The 19,398-nt window shown below is 39.3% G+C and overlaps 1 protein-coding gene across 8 annotated transcripts in view; it reads left to right on the top strand.

Moving 5' to 3' along the window:
• PARD3 (par-3 family cell polarity regulator) overlaps positions 1-19,398 on the top strand; it is a 658,895-nt gene that overhangs the window by 314,966 nt on the left and 324,531 nt on the right. For 6 of the 8 annotated variants that reach the window (XM_065400236.1, XM_065400235.1, XM_065400232.1 and 3 more), the window contains exon 5: positions 6,851-6,982. The exons of the other annotated variants lie outside the window; for them this stretch is intronic. In XM_065400236.1, coding sequence (XP_065256308.1) covers positions 6,851-6,982 — 132 coding nt within the window. The remainder of the gene's footprint in view (positions 1-6,850; positions 6,983-19,398) is intronic. 8 annotated transcript variants of the gene reach the window in all.

The raw sequence follows: 19,398 nt of genomic DNA, 5'->3' as shown, positions 1-19,398 counted from the left end.
ACAGGTTATACTAATATCATAAGAACATGTTACTCCTTGTCCTGGGGAAAGATGAGGTTGCATTCCGTATACAGAAATTTTATTGTTAACACGATTTAGAATCATACAAGACCAAACATGCCTCAGTGCAACACATACTCCTGGGGGAATTCTGTGCCAAAAAATGAAAAATTCTGCACACAATATTTTAAAATTCTGCATATTTTATTTGTCAAAGTAACACAATATAATCACTCCCGTTTCAATTATTTTGGTAATTAATTTCAAAATACCTGTCACTAGCCCTTCTGAGCCTCAGTTTGTAACACCCGCCCCAAAAGCCCTGTGTGCCCTGCTCTGTCCGTGCCATGCCTCCTCGCCTGGCCCCACTGTGAGGAACACAGCCTCTTCTGCCTCACTGGCTGACTGGCTGCCAATCTCTTCTGGCACCACAGCAGCTCCTGGTGGGTGAAAGGTGTAACTGCAGCCCCTCTCCAGCAGAATCTATATTCTGTAGAGGAGGAAAAAAATCGGGGAGGGGAGCATAAATTCTGTGCATGTGCAGAATTCCACCAGGAGTAAACATAAAACTGTCCAGGAGCTAGTATGCTCTCTCTCAGATGGCCTAGTGTAATGTGGAATTAATATTTGTATAATAATCTATCCATTAAACATATTTGTAGAAACCTTTCTGTTTAAAATCCAGTAAGTAAGACTGGTGGCCTCAGATGACCTTCACTTGACCAAATAGGAGGCCTCATGCCCAACATGACCACTTCATAGAATAAATAAATACATGTTTTTTAAACCATTCTTACCTCTAATGTGCTTTGAGGACACTTGAATTATTCATATCTGAAAATTGATGACTTCTGATGGAAAGATCAAATCTGGGATGTTTTGTATTCCAGTGGTTCATAATGAATGGGTGTAACAAATTACAAGATTCCAGATCAATGGTAAAATGGCATTTGTTAGTGGCCTGTCACAAACATATATCGGTTATAGATTAATATTCTATTAACCCATTCATTTTATATTTATATATCTGTCTATATATAATTGTTGTTATTTAAGTTATTATATAAGAGAGTGAATACAATGTTAAGAAATGTTCACATGGGACTAGAAGTTTATACATTTTATGTATATTGTCTGTGGATAAATTCCACAGTATGGGGCTGATTTTGCTGTCTCACTGGTTAACCTGCTGATCCCAGTGGCCCCGCGACGCCCAGCTGGAGCAGCGCCGCTCAGCTGGAGCGGTCCCAGCCCTGCTGGCTGACCAGCCCTTTAACCAGTTAACCGCTTAAATGATTAAAAAATATTTAGTTAAATGGTTAACTTTTTCAACGGTATTTACATCCCTATGTTGAGTAGTGCCATACTCTGCAAGTAATTCCATTGAAATCAATGAGTCTGTTTGGGAGTTACGTGGTACTCAATGCAAGTGTGGTGGCAGACTCGATTTTTATATCTGATAAAATTAAATATACAATAGTTAGTATTTTAAAATGCATAATGCTCATGCTCGGGGGAAGATGATATGATTAGAGCAGAAGACTCGGAATCGAGATCTGGGCTCCAGGCTTCAGCTACATTACACTCTATGATCTTGGGCAAATAAATTAATACCTCTGTGCCTAGCTTTCCCATTGTCACAGGCATTGTGAGGCTTAGTTCTTGAATGTGTATGATACACTTTAAGATTCACTCATGGCAAAGGGAGTATAAAATTGCAGAACATAATTTTGCAACTAGATGTATGTGTGTGGGTTTTCATGCATTATGCTCAGATTACACCGTATCATCAGTTGAATGGCATGCCAACTTCCTGTTACCTCATCTTCACCTATGCCACAGATCACATTTTGCTGCTGTTTACTTGGAATTCACATTATGTTATACCAATAGAATAAAAACCAGCAGGATCTTATTAAGAGGGATAAGGCAAAGATGCCACATTTATTGTAAATATAATGATAAAGCAAAAGATAAAAGTAAACAACGTTGTTTGACTACTTATTCCTATCACTACTTATTCCTTATACACATATATATATATAGTTAGATAGATAGATTCATTCACACAATCATTCATTCAAGTTCTGTATAGGTGTTATAGTTACCAGCCTAGAAGTTGCTCATGCCAAGTTACTGGCCAGGTAGCTTGGTCATGAGGATGGAGCCGAGTCTTGTGTCAGATGCACCTGATGCTCCTGGAGGTTGGCAGCAGAACCAGAGAGACTCAAAGTCATCAGTCTTTAGAGTCCATTTTTATAGGAATTAATTCCTATGTTAGTCTATGGGAGCTGTTTCATCCTGCTGTTGCTGACTCAATCAGCAGATGGCACACATTCCTGTCCAAAGTGGCACATTCCTGGTGGCTCCACATTGTCCAAAGTTTGTGTTTCTCATCCTTCCAGGTGATGGGGTGGATCCCAGTTTACCCTCCGGGGGTTTTCTGGTCATCCACTTGACACATTCTTCAGCTGATGGATACTTCCTTTCTAGGCTGGCACCTCCCTAACCATCCATGTATATCAAGCATTCATCAGCATACATTCCATACCTTAACCATATTTTAATTTACTGTCTCCACCACTTTCGCCTCTTTCGGGGTGTGTACTAATTCATTTGAGACTCCCGGCCCTTTAATCACAGAGGGTGGGGGGGGGGGGGGGGGGGTCTGTCCTAGAAGCTGTTGAATGAAGTGAAAGTCACTTAACAGCTTACAGTGTTTGTTTACATTGTATCAATTACTTCAAGAACAAAGTCAGTTAACTTGTTTGTAAGTTTTACATAGTAGTAATGTATCTTTCACAGGAGAGATATAATCAATGGTTTCTACAGACAGTAGCTTACAAGTTTTAACAGAAGACCCAAGAGATTTTTGTACTTGGTGAAACTGTTGGATTTTAAAGTGTGGGGGCCAAATTATGAGGGGGTCACTGTCACTTGGGGGAATCACTGTTAGTACCTTCTTTAATATCCCTACAATTATGGTGTTTTTTTGCCAGCAATCTAGTTGGCAAAAGTATACATTTTCCTAGTTTGAATTCAGTATTTCCTTCTCTCAACCCGCTCCACCCTTATAGCCCTGATCTAAAATGGCAGACATAATTTTCTTTTTATAAACTGTCAGCTTTACAAATGGATGCCTGTAGTGCTGCAGATGAGCAATATGAAGTACATTTTTCAAAGTTCTGCTTTTAGTATGTGTGTACGCTTTATTGCAGTATTGCTTTGCTCCAAATGAGAAGCATTGCTCTTCTTTAAATTCAAAGCTCCTGCATGTGCAACAAGCCATATGATGTTGCTGTAACTATTTTCTGAGCAACCAGGGTAGAGAAATAAAAATCACTGTTCCAGAAATGTACAAACAATGAAGTACCAAGAGTGTATAACAGAAGTTTAAGCAAAATAAGTTATTGACTGAAACAAAGTCCTTTGGGGGAGGGTCAGTAGATGAGAGTGGATGGCTTGTTGCAGAAATGGTTATGGTGGGAACATCAGTAAGAGTGTGCAACTTGGGAACAAGGAATCTTTTTACAGAGAATTTCATCTGAGATTATTTTCATCCATTTCATTGTTATATTCCTATCCCACAGAAACAGTAAAAATTGAAAGCATGCTCCTGTCATATCAATTTTACATCAGACATATGGGAAGCAAGAAACACTTGGCAATTCATATGTTGAGAGTGGCCCAGCAGCAACTGAAGTAACAGGCATGGAAGTTTCATATTGCAGGATTCAGGATATCTGTTGTTGGGATAGGGTGACGTAGTAAGTTTAACAGTGTTACAACTATAGGTTTAAACCACAAGCTGGTTGATGCACTGACAGCTAGTAATTAAAGCATTGCTGTACAGAGGTCACGCTAATGCATCATCTTAGCAACAATTTCTAGAGGGTCTCTCTAGTGACAAGCTCATTGTCAGTTGTAAATCGTCTGAAATTGAAAATACAGCAAAATCACTGTACTATTTTTTTCCAGCTCAGAAAAAATTCAGTGGGGAATCCATAGTAAAGTAAACCCCTTAAGTTGCTAGCGTATGCATTTTAATTTGAAATGCAATAAAATATGCTACTGTTAAGTGTTGCTGTAATGTTGTGACCTAACAACTCTAGCGTTATACTGATCAGTTCTCATTACAAATATTATAGAACCGTACATGTCGGCAGTCCCCTAAAGCTGTTTGGGGAAATTCTTCTTAAAAATTAGAACATTTAATTATAACCGATGATCCATGTCAGTAGTAGTCTCGTGAGGACTCTTTGCTGCAGCTCCAGAAGAAATGAGAGTTTTCTGTATGACCCCGGTGGCTACCTTGTTAAAAATCTTGTTTTTATATGATATTGCAGTTAAAGTGATATGCACCATGTTTGCATGTCTGAGGAAGTTGGCGTGCTAATGCTTTTTTCTTTTGTTTTTAAATGAATGGATGATTATTTTTAAAAAGGTTCCCTGATTGTGTTTGCATATTTTATCTTAGTTTAGAACAGTTATTTTAATTTATTTTTTTCAGTGGCTCCAAATGTGCAAACTGCATCTATCATAATTCTGCTCCCCTTCCTAAAATTTCCTGCTATTGGTTTAGCTCTGATAGTGGGAGTAGTGGTGGAAATATTGCTGTAGATAGGACTCCAGTTGGCCACCAGCAGCAAGTACTCATGTAACCTTGCTCAGAGCAGGACTACATGAGACTTCGGTTAAAATGCCAATGGCTAGCCTTGTCTAATTCTCACTGTTGCTATGGCCAATGAAGAACAACCAGTGGTAGCAATGGATGGTGGGAAATTTTAGAAAAAATGTCTATGGTTTGTCTATGCTAGGTTGTTTTCCTAAAATGTCCTATTGTTGGTATCACGTGCTCAGCTCTATTGGTGATCGCAGACATGTGAACGAGGTACACTACTGTGCCATTTTTTACTTGCTCTAAGTAGGTTAACAACATTGTAAAAGTACCAGCAGCTACAGGAACCTGGTGGTCTTTAGCATTCCTATGTTTGCTTCCACCAGTGCAGCTGTGGCACTGTGTTGGGAAATATAGCCTTGTATAGAGGAACTTAGCTTCTTGTGGGAGAAGCAGCTTACTTTGAAATGGTCCAGAGTATTAATGTTTGATGATTACTTTTAGCAGAAAAGAATGAACACACACACACATACCCCCTATGCATACATATGTACATACGTCTATGTCTCTCATGTCTTGGCGCATACTCCGTGCAAATCCACTGATGTTAGTTTACATCTGGTGCTGTCACCTAACATTCCTGACTTAATGGATTGAGACATTACTATGAAAATTTAATTATAAGCAAAAGCGATTGTCTTGAATAACATCTAGTTAAATTCAGAGTCTAGGCTTTGGTGCTCAGCTGAAGTTGGAATACAGGCCTTGATAGTGTTGTTGTTTTTTTTTTTCTTTTGCTCTCACAAAGAGCTTTTACTTTTTGTACATGATTAATGGGGAAGGAGTTTTGTGTAGAAATGGATAAAACTCTTGTTTAAAAGGCTGTGTTGAAAACAGTGTAAAAATAGATCAATAATAATAGAATTATATATGAAGAATAAAAACACAAAAAGCATCTCGTACATAAGAGGCAGGGATGTCTGTTCACTCAGACTAGCTGAAGGTCTGTTATATGACAAGGACTGATCAATGAGTCATGGACCAATTATGGTTTTTCTTCATGTCAAATCATATTTCTCTTATTTCCTCATCCAGATTGTGATTTTGTTGTACTTTTCTACCACCTAAAATTATTAAAATTGGTTTTCTTGACTCACAGTAATTGCACTGACCATTTCACTGAAAGAAGGAAATAAAATGAGAAAATCCACAGAGAGAATTCCATTCATTAAACACTGCTTGCTGCCTTCTATAGCGCTGCTAAAGAAACTTGTCTTCAGCAGAGTTTTACAAGTAAACTAACAGACTTTCTGTTTTAAAAAAGAGAGAGAATCTTCACCATCTGTTTTTGCCAGCATAGTCCTCAGTATGCCACTTTGAAAAACCTGAGTCATTTTTGGCCACTTATGACTGATCTATGCCTGGGCAAATCAGTGTAGTAGAAAATTTTATTTGAATGGTCATTCAGACAGGAATTTTGTTACAAGGATATTTGGGTCTGGTTCAATTCATGCTTTAATTTCTTGATGCTGAAGTTAATTTTCTGTTTGAGTCCATTTTTAGTAAACAACTTGTCAGTCATGAGGCATTAATACTGCAATTCAATATATTTAAGAAAAAAGTTGTTTTATACCAGAAAACTTGCCTGGAAAACGTCATTATATATCCCATTTATGGATTGAAGGTTTCATTTTGTAGCATCTCATATTATGCCCTACAATATGTCCTTTTCAATTTTCTTTCCCTGTAAGTGTGTGTGTTGGCACAGGAGGTATGTTGTTATGCTTAGCTTGCCTAGAGTAGCACCCTATTGCTTGTGCTTGTGCTTGGCCCAGATAGTAATGGGCTGTCTCCTCTTGTAGTTTATTTGCTTTGGGAGGGAAAAGTTGGTCCAAGACCCTGAAAACATTGCTGAAATATGTACCCATCCAGTAGAAGTTTAAGTTGGAAGAGATTGTGAAAGCACAAGCTGGTGAAGGAGATGGAGAACCTCATAAAGCTTAGTTTGGAATTTACTGGCTTAAATAAGAAGGGAGTCTTTGCAATTAAATGGTTGTGTACAGACTCAAGGCAATAGAATTGTGTATGCATCTTTCCAGTGTAATTGTCCAAATTCACTTTATCCTTTTTCAGTGTTTCTTTCATATTATCTTAAAAGCCAGCTGCATTGTCAATGTGCAAGGACTGGTTGTGTTTTTTTATAAGACACTTTCTTTGTTTCTTTTGAAATAGAAAGATGAAAACTACAGAAGCTTACCACGGGATACTAGTAACTGGTCTAACCAGTTTCAGAGAGACAATGCTCGCTCATCGTTAAGTGCCAGTCATCCCATGGTGGACAAGTGGCTGGAGAGGCAAGAACAGGTAATATATATTAATATATATATATTACTTTAACAATTTAACCTTTATGCTAGTCCACAAATATTACAAAGAAATAAATTCCTAAATGATAATGGTTCTGGAAGCCTGGGTATTAGCATCAGATATGTAGAGAGTAAATATGTATTGGGATTCCTTTGCTTCCAAAAACTTCATTAGGAATGAAAATAGCAAACAGGAAATATCATCCATTTTTGAGCCATACACCCATTTATACAGTACGTGGCAAGTGTTCTGATGAGCGCTGCTATTCTTTGCTACTCTTCTTCACAGCTGGTATCAGCAGGCTTGTTTTATTTAGAGATTGTTATTTTGAAGTAAATTTTATTGATGAAAAGCCAGTAATGTTACCCACAAAGTTATGTAACTAAATAAGGATCTATTTTTGCATATCATTTTTTGAAATGCTCTTTATTCTTCTGAACCAGTGACATGTCATTCAATTCTAGCTTTAAAGTCATAACTGTTATTTGCCTTTACTGACTATATTGAAATTACCAGTTTTAAATTTTTGTTTTCACACAATAAATAATTATGCCTAATGTTTTTCCTCCTTTATTAAGAATCTCACGGTTATGAATATTGAAAGACCTAAAATGAAGATCAAGATTGCTAGATATCACCATTGCTTGATCAGTTTTATGTTCAGTAAATATCCATATTGCAAACTTGTTATTTGGAACCATTTGCTGATTGAATTATGTGTTGTAGATTGTAAAATTGGTGCCATAGATTGTAAGCAATCTCCTGTTGCAGTGTTGTTTGTGTTTGATTTTTGAGGTACGCCTCCCTGAGTCGTTAGAATCTCATTGAAGTACTTAAATAAGCTGTTGTCTCAGCAAAAGGAATTGGATTAGAAATCTTAAAAGCAACCTTCCGAGAAAATGTCAGTGACTTGCATATTTAAATATTTAAACATCTATTTTCCAATAAATGTATTTTGTGAAGTTTTGCTCACAGTCCAGTAACTAGACCCACTTTACCCAACTTCATGGTAAATAAATAATACTATGAAAGCCTGTTTAAACAACCATAGTCAACTGATTTAATTTCTGTACCTGAAAAAAAAAAAGTTAAATGAGAGAGATGATCCATTCATTAAATTTTGGATGTTAATAAGTCGCATGTATCTGGAAGAGCGGGATCCTTTGGTGATTTCATATCAGCAGGATAAGTAATTAGACTGAAAACTGTTTAACAGGGCATGAACAGTGGAAGGAAACCCATAATGAGAATGGAATGAAGCACAGCACTGGGGAAGGAGGGGAAGAGCCTTACACATGAAAGAGTGGATGCAGGTGGAAATCCTGTTTACTTCTTTTCTCAAACTTAACATCCTTTTGAATGTCCCTCTGAGCCCTTTATGTTTCATTGGATAAACTTAATGCTTTTACATTTAATAAATTAAATTTGGAATGCTTGGTAATAAGCAAACTGGAACTTACTGAATATAAGCTCCTGTTGCACAGTGAATAATAACTAAGCAACAAGTCCCCTCTGTTTGTGAAGTAGTGTTCAAGAAGTTTCAAGTAGATAATGAGGTTGTCCAAGGGACTCTTCTGTCCTGTCCCGCTCTGTGCAGCTTTAAACATAGTATGGAATTATAGAAGAGCCTTTTTGGATTTAAAAATGCTCTGAATTCTTTAGTTCAGAACATAAGGTGTCTGCACTTAGAGTAAATAGTTTCCCACAGCAGACTTAATTGGCTCTTCCTTGCTGGGCCTCTGCTTTTCACTTACCTTTCTTTTGGGAGGCACTCAAGGCAGTAGAAGCTCTGAAAATGGACATAAGCAACAAGGAAAAACAGGCAAATAGGAAGAATGTAAGTGTCTAGCCTATGGTGTGGCCTACCAACCTGCACAGCCAAGTCATTTGGTGTCTGTAATTCCTATACTCCACAGAGGTGTTGCGGTGGAGCTGGAATCCTCTCTTATGCTAGTACAGCTACCAGAAATGGCCATGGCCATGGCCATGCAAAGTAGCATACTGTGGATCTGGTGACAAACCAAGTGCAATGACAATGCTAGGAAGCCGACATTAGAGCACAGCTATATTCTATAGGTATTTGGCTTCGTAGAACTGAAGGGATTACCAGGTTCGCCCTTGGGCTGGTCCCAGAGACGTTGCTCATTGGAAGAATTTCCTTTGGAACAGTGTTACTTCAAGCAAGGCTTATTTTGTATACTTGTGAATCCTGTGCCTCACCTTTTCCTCTCAAGCATATGGAAGAAAAGAAATTTCCCAGAAGGTCCTGGTAACCTTCAGAGATAGGTAAATGTTGTGAGATTCTGCTTTGAGGAGCACAATTAATTCATTAAGCAACTCACTAGGATTACTAATGTTAAAGACACCCTGTCAAGGTTGATTCCTCACTCTGGCACTTCGAGTGCAGAAGGTGGGGGCCCGCAATGATTTTAAAAATTAATACTGGCCACTCCAGGCTTGTGTTAAACTCCCAAGGTTACAGTTTTTCTCTAACTTTGGCTTGGTAAACGCTGCCACCACCCAAATGCAAACCCCTTTTCAGATCCCAGGAAGGTGCACTTGGGAATTCCTTTCTGTGGGGTACCCTCAAACCCTTTCATCCCCTTCCCCCCTCCGGGGAAGAGCTAAGAAAGAAAACAAAGGAAATTAGCTGTTGCCACCAGCTAATTTAACAACATCTGCACAAACCTCTTAGGACACCAAAAATCCAATCCTGATCTTAAAAAAGGTAAATTTTATTAAAAGCAAAAAGAAATAAAATACATCTGGAACTTAGGCTTTTGCTGGATTTTAAAAGAGCAATTCCAAAAATCAAGCCCACCAAAATAGCTTTCTTGGGGGTTCAGCTCAAAGATTACAAGCACACAAAAACATCTGGGGTTCGCACAGAGGAGTCCACAAGCCTTACATAAAATAAAAGAAATAAATCTTATCGCATCTGTTTAAACATTCCCTGTCACAATGAATCCTTCTAGGTATAGACGATGAATTTTCATACCTGGTCCAAACTTTGCACAGCATTCCAGCTGTCCCCCTTCTCTTCAGCCCAGAGAGAACAAGGGAGAGACAAAGGGAAAGCTTTTTTCCCCCTTTTAAGAAGTTCTAGTCTTCCCATTGGCTCTTTTGGTCAGGTGCCCACTCCCTTTTCTTTACCTGGGGGACTTTTTAACCCTTTAAAGGTAAAGCAAGCAGCCACCAAGAGGGACTTTATAGCTAACTGGCTGGCTGGGTGTCCATAAAAGGGAGCTACCCCTCCCCTTCATTTATCACCCCCCACCTCACAGAGCCACTAGGTGCCAGAGAGATAAAGTTATTTTGACAGGAGAGAAAACGTATCTCATTTCCCATACAGCCCCCTATAGAGCAGATTGTGATCTTGCAGTGAGATTGTTATAGGATGATATAATAAGGAATAATGTACCAGTTTTCTGTACTGGCACTTGTTAAAGAAATAGCTTTCCTTCTGTAGACTACTGTGGATTTTAGGGCCTCAGAACGGAGGGTCACTTGAAAATATATAGTACAAATAGCAATTAGCTGCATCAGTGGTACATTACCAGGCCTCTACTAAATTTTGAAGTGGGACAAGATAAAAGATTTGTGTCTGCCTTCTGAATTGTCTTAGGGAATCATGGTTCTGTGTGATGCAGGACCGGCTCTAGGCAACAGCAAACCAATTGTGCTTGGGGGGCAGCACAATTCCAGGGTGGCATTCCAGGAGTTCTTTTTTTTTTGCTTGGTGCGGCAAAAAACCTAGAGCTGCCCCTGGTGTAATAGGTAGGAATCAGTACTTCAATTTAGGGATCATTCCCAATTCATTTACAAAAGATTCAAACTATTTGCTGAAAGAATCGATCAATGTAACTTAGAGAAAAGTTGGTTATTCCAATCCCTAAAATAAGACCTGCCAGAACTACTTGCATCTTGAAGAATTCCTTTGCCAGCAGAAATTTGAAGGTTTAAATTCAGACAGTTTCAGCTTTCAAATTTCTCATGCTGTAAACTAACAAACCATTCTAGAAGATATGGCCTTCTGTTGTTTCACTGGGCAGACAAGTTCACTCTGATAGATTTCAAAGTAGTGTTAACATAAATTGTTTGTTACTCTCTACTATTTATCCCTTTAAATAATACTTAGAAATTTATACTTTTCTTATGGAATAAAATTAAATGAAAGTAGTGCTTCTAAACTTTTCTTCATAAGAATTCCCACTAGCAGACCTGTTCCAAAGAATCAGTTGAAGATAGTTGGCAATTTCCCCAAAATTTGTTCACATGCATAATATTACCACTGTTCAATTGAGAAATCATAAAATAACTAATTAAAAAGCTCAGCCCACCTGAAGTGGTTTGAAGGATTGGAGTCAAAGACTGGGGAATGCCATCTAACTGCAGAAGTCATCACAGTGGGGAGGTTGGGGTGGAGAAGGTGAGAGTTAAAGTTAACATTTGGTGGAAAGTTTAAATATGTATACAGATTCTATAGGGTGGTCATTTCAGTTTCTATAAGCAAATATTGAAATTGGCAAAGATCAAGTTTACATAAGAAATATCACACTAAAATAGTATATTCTTCGCTTTACTGTAGAGGCCCTGCATTTTAAAAGGATTAAAAATCCCGTGCTGTTCTGTGATGGTGGAGCAGAAGAAGGGGAGGGAAGGGGAGTTATATTTTTGATTGTTTAATTTCTAAGGCAGCTGATCAGAAAAGCCATTTGCAAATTTAAAGGACAGCATTCAATTAAATTAAAACTGCATAGGAATTGTATAAACTGATTTGTGTTCATTAATGAATAAAAGCAAGATACTTTATTGAGCACTGTTCAAAATACACAGCTCAACATAAATTCAGTTTTCCACATCCAACAAGATTTTTTTTAAAAAATATTAAAATTAAGAACGCACCAAATTTAGAAGATGAAATGCACATTCATGATCATCACTGATGAGCAGTTCTGAATAGCAAAATCCCTGAAGCTCTTTGGTATTCTTTAAATATGGAAAATGAAAATGGATTTTTCTCTATTCAAAAATGGGGGATGGGGAAGAAGAAGTTAGGTAATTACTTCTGCTCTCCTCCTATGGTGGAAACTTACAGTATAGTAGATCAAGCTGGGCAGAGCTCTTTTCATTTTAAACATATCGCTACCTGCCTCCTTCCTCTTACAGTTAGCTTCTTGCTTGTGACTCCTGTCAGTGGTGAAATACAAATGTAATCTCTGTGGTCTTTCTGGTTCTCGTGCTAGCAATGATATCTGACATGCAAATATTGTTAGTGCTTGATCTCCAAGCACAGAGTACCTGCCTTCAGCTTTGTTTTGAGCAACTGAATGCTTGTTTTTAATATGAATAAATCTACCATTTTAAAATGTTCAGACATTACAAGATAGAATGGGACTGTGGGTTGCAATGCTGCAAAGAGTCTGAGCCTGAAGCAATGGTAGGAAGATTGTATGATGCCATCTACCTGAGAAGGAGATGGTATTCATCTACCAGGGGATATAAGCAGCCACCAAATCTTGAATTGTACATTTGCTGTAGCACTGTAGCTAAGGCTGAGTTTCTTTCATCTTTGTGAGTTCCCACTTTCAAGTTCTTATCATTGGCTTGCATGTCCCAGGCTTGTTCTTGGCTATTTTTGTGTTTTCATAGTGTTAAAAGTTGGTGATTTTTATGCTTACAGAAATTTTGTGAGTGGGTTTTTTGCACTAATACTGTTCAGATTTAAAACTTGCTGTCACAATTCAGGGCAGCTGCACCTGTACTTCTTATCAGTGGTCCAGCAAGGGCACTCACTCTCAGTTTTCCAGCCCCCTGGCTGTTGCCTTTGTGGGTGGAGACCTGTGTCTCACTCCCTTCTCAACTGAGTATGTCCAGGTTGCACATTTCCCTTCCTTCACTGTGTTGTTCACATGCTGCAGAGAGAGGCTGCCCAAGCACACCTGTTTGCTTTCTCTTCAGAGATGGTTAACAGTGTGACTGCCCAAGATTGTTGATACCACATAGCTCTTTTAGTGCAAGCCTATTTTATTCTTAAAGTAAAAGCTCTACAGAGAAAACATACTGAAAACAATAAAAGAACCTACACACGTACTAATAAGTTTACCAGATATCACCCCAGCTCGAACACGGACTCTGGCAGAGGCAGTCCTCCAGCCTCCTCCCCACCCGAAGGGGTTTACTTTATGGTCACAAGTTCATCACAGCTTTATCTCAAAATAGTCTTATGGGGCCTGTCAAGGCTCCTTCCCCACTCTGAACTTTAGGATACAGATGTGGGGGCCTGCATGAAAACTTCTAAGCTTAACTACCAGCTTAGATCTGGTCCGCTGCCACCACTCCCAATGTGCTAATTCCCTTCCCTGGGTAGCCTTGAGAGACTCTTCACCAATTCCCTGGTGAATACAGATCCAAACCCTTGGATCTTAAAACAAGGAGAAATTAACCATCCCCCCTCCTTTCTCCCACCAACTCCTGGTGGATCAAGATCCAACCCCTTTGGATCTAAAAACAAGGAAAATCAATCAGGTTCTTAAAAAGAAGGCTTTTAATTAAAGAAAAAAGTAAAAATCATCTCTGTAAAATCAGGATGGAAAATAACTTTACAGGGTAATCAAACTTAAAGAGCCCAGAGGAACCCCCTCTAGCCTTAGGTTCAAAGTTACAGCAAACAGAGGTAAACACCCTAGTAAAAGGTACATTTACAAGTTGAGAAAACAAAGATAAAACTAACACGCCTTGCCTGGCTGTTTACTTACAAGTTTGAAATACGAGAGACTTGTTCAGAAAGATTTGGAGAGCATGGATTGATGTCTGGTCCTTCTCAGTCCCAAGAGCGAACTCTCCCCAAAAACAAAGAGCACAAACAAAAGCCTTCCCTCCACCAAGATTTGAAAGTATCTTGTCCCCTTATTGGTCCTTTGGGTCAGGTGTCAGCCAGGTTACCTGAGCTTCTTAACCCTTTACAGGTAAAAGGATTTTGGAGTCTCTGGCCAGGAGGGATTTTATAGTATTGTACACAGGAGGGCTGTTACCCTTCCCTTTATAGTTATGACAGGGCTTCAGTAGGCCAAGTCCTTCCAATCCTTCGCTCAGGATTGGGGTCCTCTGTGGACCGGGATCTTGTCTGTTTGCTGATGAGGAAGAGGGCCGTGAGCCAGTTTAAAACCAGGCTATTTATCAGACAATCCTATCTTGGTCTGTTAGTCCCTGGAGAATCCAATTTGGGCTTAGTGTGTGTGCACCTCTCCAGGGGTGGCTTCCAAGGGCTGTGTAGTGGGGTGGTCACCCGCTCCTGCCTGGAAGGGCTTAAGACAGCCCTGGAGAGTGCTAGGGCAGGGGGGAAAGCTGGGCTGATTGGGGAAACAGCCTCAGCTGTGGCCACGCCCCCAAACAGACCCAGCTGGCCCTATAAAGGCCAGGGAAGCCAGGAGTAGAGACACTCTCTCTGTTTGTAGAGGGAGAAGGGCCTGGCTGCTAGGGAGTTGAGAAGGTACTTGGGTGGAGCAGGGCTGGGGGAAGGCCAAGGGAGCTGGGGAGCTCCGGCCTGGAAAACCCCAGGCTGCGGCCTAGTCTAAGGCCAATTGTGTACTGGGATTGCAGAGGGGAGCCCACGGGTAGGTCGAGGCAGCAGGTCCAAACCCCTCCTTGCCTGTGATGAGTGGCTTACACTGCAGTCTGTCCCAGGGTGCGGGGGCTAGACGATGACTGGCAGTAGCCTTATAGTGAGGCGAGGTGGGCATAGGGGATGGGGGTTCACTAGGGAGGGGCGACCTTGAGAGAAAGGGGTTACTGCCAAGAGGCAGCACCCCAGATAACGGGGCACCGGGTCCGGGAGGGACCCGGTGGCCAAGCAGCAGCGGGACACCGGCCTGCAGAGGGCGCTCCAGAGGCTGGATGAGCTAATTCCCAGAGACAACCAGCAGGAGGCACCACAGGGGTGAGTCCCACATCGCTACAGGCTGATAATGAAGGAAGTATATCAGCATCCCCATCCCTACTAGGGAAGATACATACTATTCCACAATTACACATACATAATTTCATTTTTAATACACTGGACCCCAAAGGTATTAAACCTAGTTCAATAAGGTTTAACTTAATTCAGTAAAGTTTATCTTAATTCCTTAATTAATTATCTTAATTAAGGTTGTTCAGGATGTTGTCAATCTGTCATGTGCATCATTGTCAGTGAGGGCTGTCTGCTTTAAGAATGAACACAATTGAGAAATGGAGGAGCTAGGCTCTAATGAAAATACTGGGATATGCACTTCCTTAGCCCTGATAGGCCACTTTGTAGTGGTCTGGTAGTGCAAAGGAGCTGTAAATATGGCTTCAGTGGCCAGCTGAGGAATTGCTGGGATGTAGTTGGAGGAAAGGGGTATAGACAGAATTCCCCTGCACTGTGGAGATTCCTGGCTGCTAGAATGGGCCATTGTAGCTAGGTGCAAGTTAGTGAATGGTGCCAGGATGAGGAAGTATAAAGGTGGCTTGGGACACCTTTCCCTTTCACTACCCTCAATCCTATATCAAGTAGAGCTCAGCCAGATCCAAGAGTTTAGCCTCAAGTATGTCTGAATGACTACACACAGACCTTTGCTATTCTGACCCCCTTCCTGCCTAGTCAATCTTCTCTTCCCTGTTTTACCACATACGTTTTTTCTCCCATCTGTTTTAAAGGTGGTGTTCAAATGGGCCCTGCATGTCTTGTGACCTTTCTGCTGTGCAGGATCCTGTGCCCGCAATTTCTGATTTAATGCGCTCTGTGTCATTGCACCCCAACCCCACCGCCCACATTTGAAATTGCAGGTACCAAACTACAGCAGAAACCAGACATAGTTGATCCCTGGAAATGTCATCTGACCCATTGTCCTCCTTCCCCCTGAACCCACATACTTCAAGAGGGTGTCGGATGTACATGAAGTGCCCTTCATAATTTATGGGTGTTTGTGTGTTGTTGGCACATTGAATATAAAACCACCAAGAGAGATAAAATACAAGAGTTAAGGGTCCAATCCATGGCCCACTGCAGTCACTAAAAAGACTCACATTATCTTCAGTGGGCTATAGACAAGGCCATAAGTGTTCTACTTATGGTGTTTTAAAGTCTCTTAAACCTTTTTTAGTTTCGTTTACCTGACGAAAGGTATTATATACTGTGTGCTAAATTATGCCAACATTTATTACACCAGTGCAATCCCACTGAAGTCTATTAGATTGCGCCTTGTAACTTGAGAAAAGAATTAGTCTCTTAACGCTCCTCCAGGGAAAAGTAATCCTAACATTTTGTTGTAACATCACCATGAATCTGAAAAAGGGCCATATTACCTATAGATATATGAAAAATGTTCTGTAACATCCATTGTGTAGTAGGACCTTTTAGTGCTTTATAGTAGAATCCGTACAATCTTAACTTGAAATAAGTGAAAGACGAAGCATTCAGATAAACTACAAATAAATGAACAGGTCAGATTTCAGTCACATTTTGAGAGTAAATACATGTTTTTTTTTAGCAGGGTCTTAAGGGATTTTTTTTTAAATATAAGAATCATTTGTGGCAAAATTTGAGATATTTAAATTTAAAGTAGATGAGCATTTGTATTCAGGGTGTCTGTAGCAGAATCATAACTGAGAGTGCTGGTCAAGATAACATTGCTGGTCAAGACAAGACATTGCTAAATCTCTTTAGAGTAGTTCAGGTACTTTGAATAGTTAATTGATCATTTAATGTGGGTTATTTTTGGTTTAATATTCCTGTATGTGAACATGTAGTTTGTACAGTGATGGTTATTTGCATAGATAGTTCTGACTCTTCATCTACAATAACTGATAGGGATTGTTTATTACCAAAAATTGTAGGTAAAACAGAATATGAGGGACTGTATCCTGAAAAGCAGTGACTCAGAAAAGGACTTAAGGGCCATGGTAGATAACCAGTTGAACGTGAGCTCCCAGTGTGATGCTGCAGCTAAGAGGGTGAACATTATCCTTGGATGTGTAAGTAGAGAAATACCAAGTAGGATCTGGGAGGTGATATTTCCTCTGTTTCTGGCATTAGTGAGGCTGTTACTGGAATCCTTTGTCCAGGTTTGATGTCCACACTTTGTAACAGTTTAGGGAATATGTCTGTGTCCAGTTACAATTCCATTTGGTTTTATGAACACTATTTGGGCTTGTAACAATCGTTGTGAATTGGATTGTTCATTTGGTAGCTGGCAAGGAAGTCCAAATAGTGTTCATAAAACCAAATGTAGTTCACTGCTCTCCTGTTCCTTACTAATCGGAACCAAACTGCAGGAAAGGAAAAAATTGTATGCTGTTAACTGGTTTGACTGTACTTCCTGTGTGGCCAACTTGGGGGGGGAGGGGAATGTATAGGGATAGCGAAGCTAGATGCTCAAAGAATGAAAATCATTCGTTACAACAAAAACTTGAGTGGTTGACATGTCATGAGATCAGAGAGAAATCTGCCAGTAACTTCTGTTTTCCATCAGAACCAGAAAAATATCCAAATCATATTGATAGTGAATCAGATCCAGAGATTTGAAATATAAAATAAGCATTGCGCACAGCATGTATTTTCTGTGGGTCTTAAAATATGGTCTTGCATTATCCTTTCTTAAGTTTACATGTGAAGTAGTGGAATACCACTCATTATTTCATAGGTTTATATGAAAATGTCTCTCTCTCTGCCCCATCTATATCTACTCACACATATCTATGGATGGATGTGTGTGGGTATATTTGCATATATATAATCTCTATATATCTATATGTATACAAACTTTTTAAAGTTCAAAATTGAAAGGTTCATATTAGGGCTGAGTGTATTGATATCTGAAAAGGAAGAATTACATTCTAAATTGTTGAGAGATATTTCTAAAAAAAGACTATTTAACAGGAATTTAGAGCTCTGTGCACACATATCCTGTGTGAAAAACAATGAAGTTCTTGAAATATGTGGTAAAATGGTTAATCAGGTCTACCTAAAAGTTTATCCATTATCTCATTTGAATGACAATCATGTATATTGGTTAGTTTTTTCAGTGTGGTAGAGTGGGGCTTTAGTTTATATTAGACAGTCAGATGGAATAAACTGATTGGGGACAGCAAGAATAGTTCAGCTTTATAAACAGTATCTCATGATGGTATCTATCATTTCATACTGTGCTTTAAATAGGAGAGACAATCTTTGGGCCATATACTTGCATGTAGCGGTACACACACTGGCCTTGGAAAAACAGAGGGAATTGCACATGTGAATCCAGGGGTAGAATTTAGATCTTTGTATGAAGAGTTGTTCATATTCAACAACTTTAAATTTTTTTTTTTACCCAAAATGGTTGGGATTAGGGATTTCAGCTATTTGCTGATATACGGGGGGAAAAGGAGACATATCAGATATTTATTTATTTTGTGTGTGTACTGTACAATGGACATAGATTCTATTGCACTCACTTTTTAACCACACGTGATGACGGTGTAATATAATTGCAAGAAAAATCATTGTTGCAGCTAGTCAGTTTTTGTTGTTGTTTTTTTAAATATATCCCATTACAATATCAGCTCTGACTGTATTCAAGTCTGCCTTCCTGAACTTCATCTGATGGGTATCAGTCTTCATACACCTCCTGTCTTTGAAGGAAACCCCTCTGAGTCTTAGGTGCTTGAGTCTGAGGTTCTTGTGCCATTGCAAGGATGATATCTGTTCGAGTTCTTCCTTCCCTTCTTTTAAAAAACAGTTTATTATCGCCTCCCTCCATGTAGCAGGGTTATTTTTTAGTATGATCACTTTTGGATGCACAAATACTGTAATACCCGTACTACTTTCTTGTCCTGTGTCACTTGTCCTCTGTTCACTTTCATTCCAAGTTTTCTAAGGATGGTTTATAATACAGTTTTTCTAATTATTTTTATAATGTGTTTGTGCTACTGCACAGCATCCCCAAGTGTCTTGGTGGGAGTGCTTTATAAATTATTACTGTTCAAAACTATTAGCGACACTAATGGTTAAATGTCTGTGGTCTCTCAGATTTTCTACATTAGGCCCCATGGAACGCCAGTTCTGTACTTCTCTAAAATTATTAGAAGCTCAATTCAGAACTCCTTACTTAGTCTAAACTCCCATTGGGACTTCAGTGAGAATATGGCCTTAGTGAAGAGAGAGTGAACAGGGCCCTTAATTACTATAGTGCCAAAGCAATGCTTAAGTGAAATACATTAGTAAAATTAAAATTTGTCTTCATTCCTTTGGTGGGTAATACAGTTAATGAATATAGATCTGACCAAATTAAGATAATTTATTTCATTGGCTGGCGTCATTGTAAAACTTTTCAGTGTATTATAACTCTTTTATACAAACCTTAAACAGATGCAGTTCTTGTATCCGCTTCAAAGACCAGGAAGGTTAAAAG

This window comes from Emys orbicularis, chromosome 2 (genome assembly GCF_028017835.1).
Source record: "Emys orbicularis isolate rEmyOrb1 chromosome 2, rEmyOrb1.hap1, whole genome shotgun sequence".
Lineage (NCBI taxonomy): Eukaryota > Metazoa > Chordata > Testudines > Emydidae > Emys > Emys orbicularis.
This window is presented reverse-complemented; position numbering and strand designations above follow the sequence as displayed.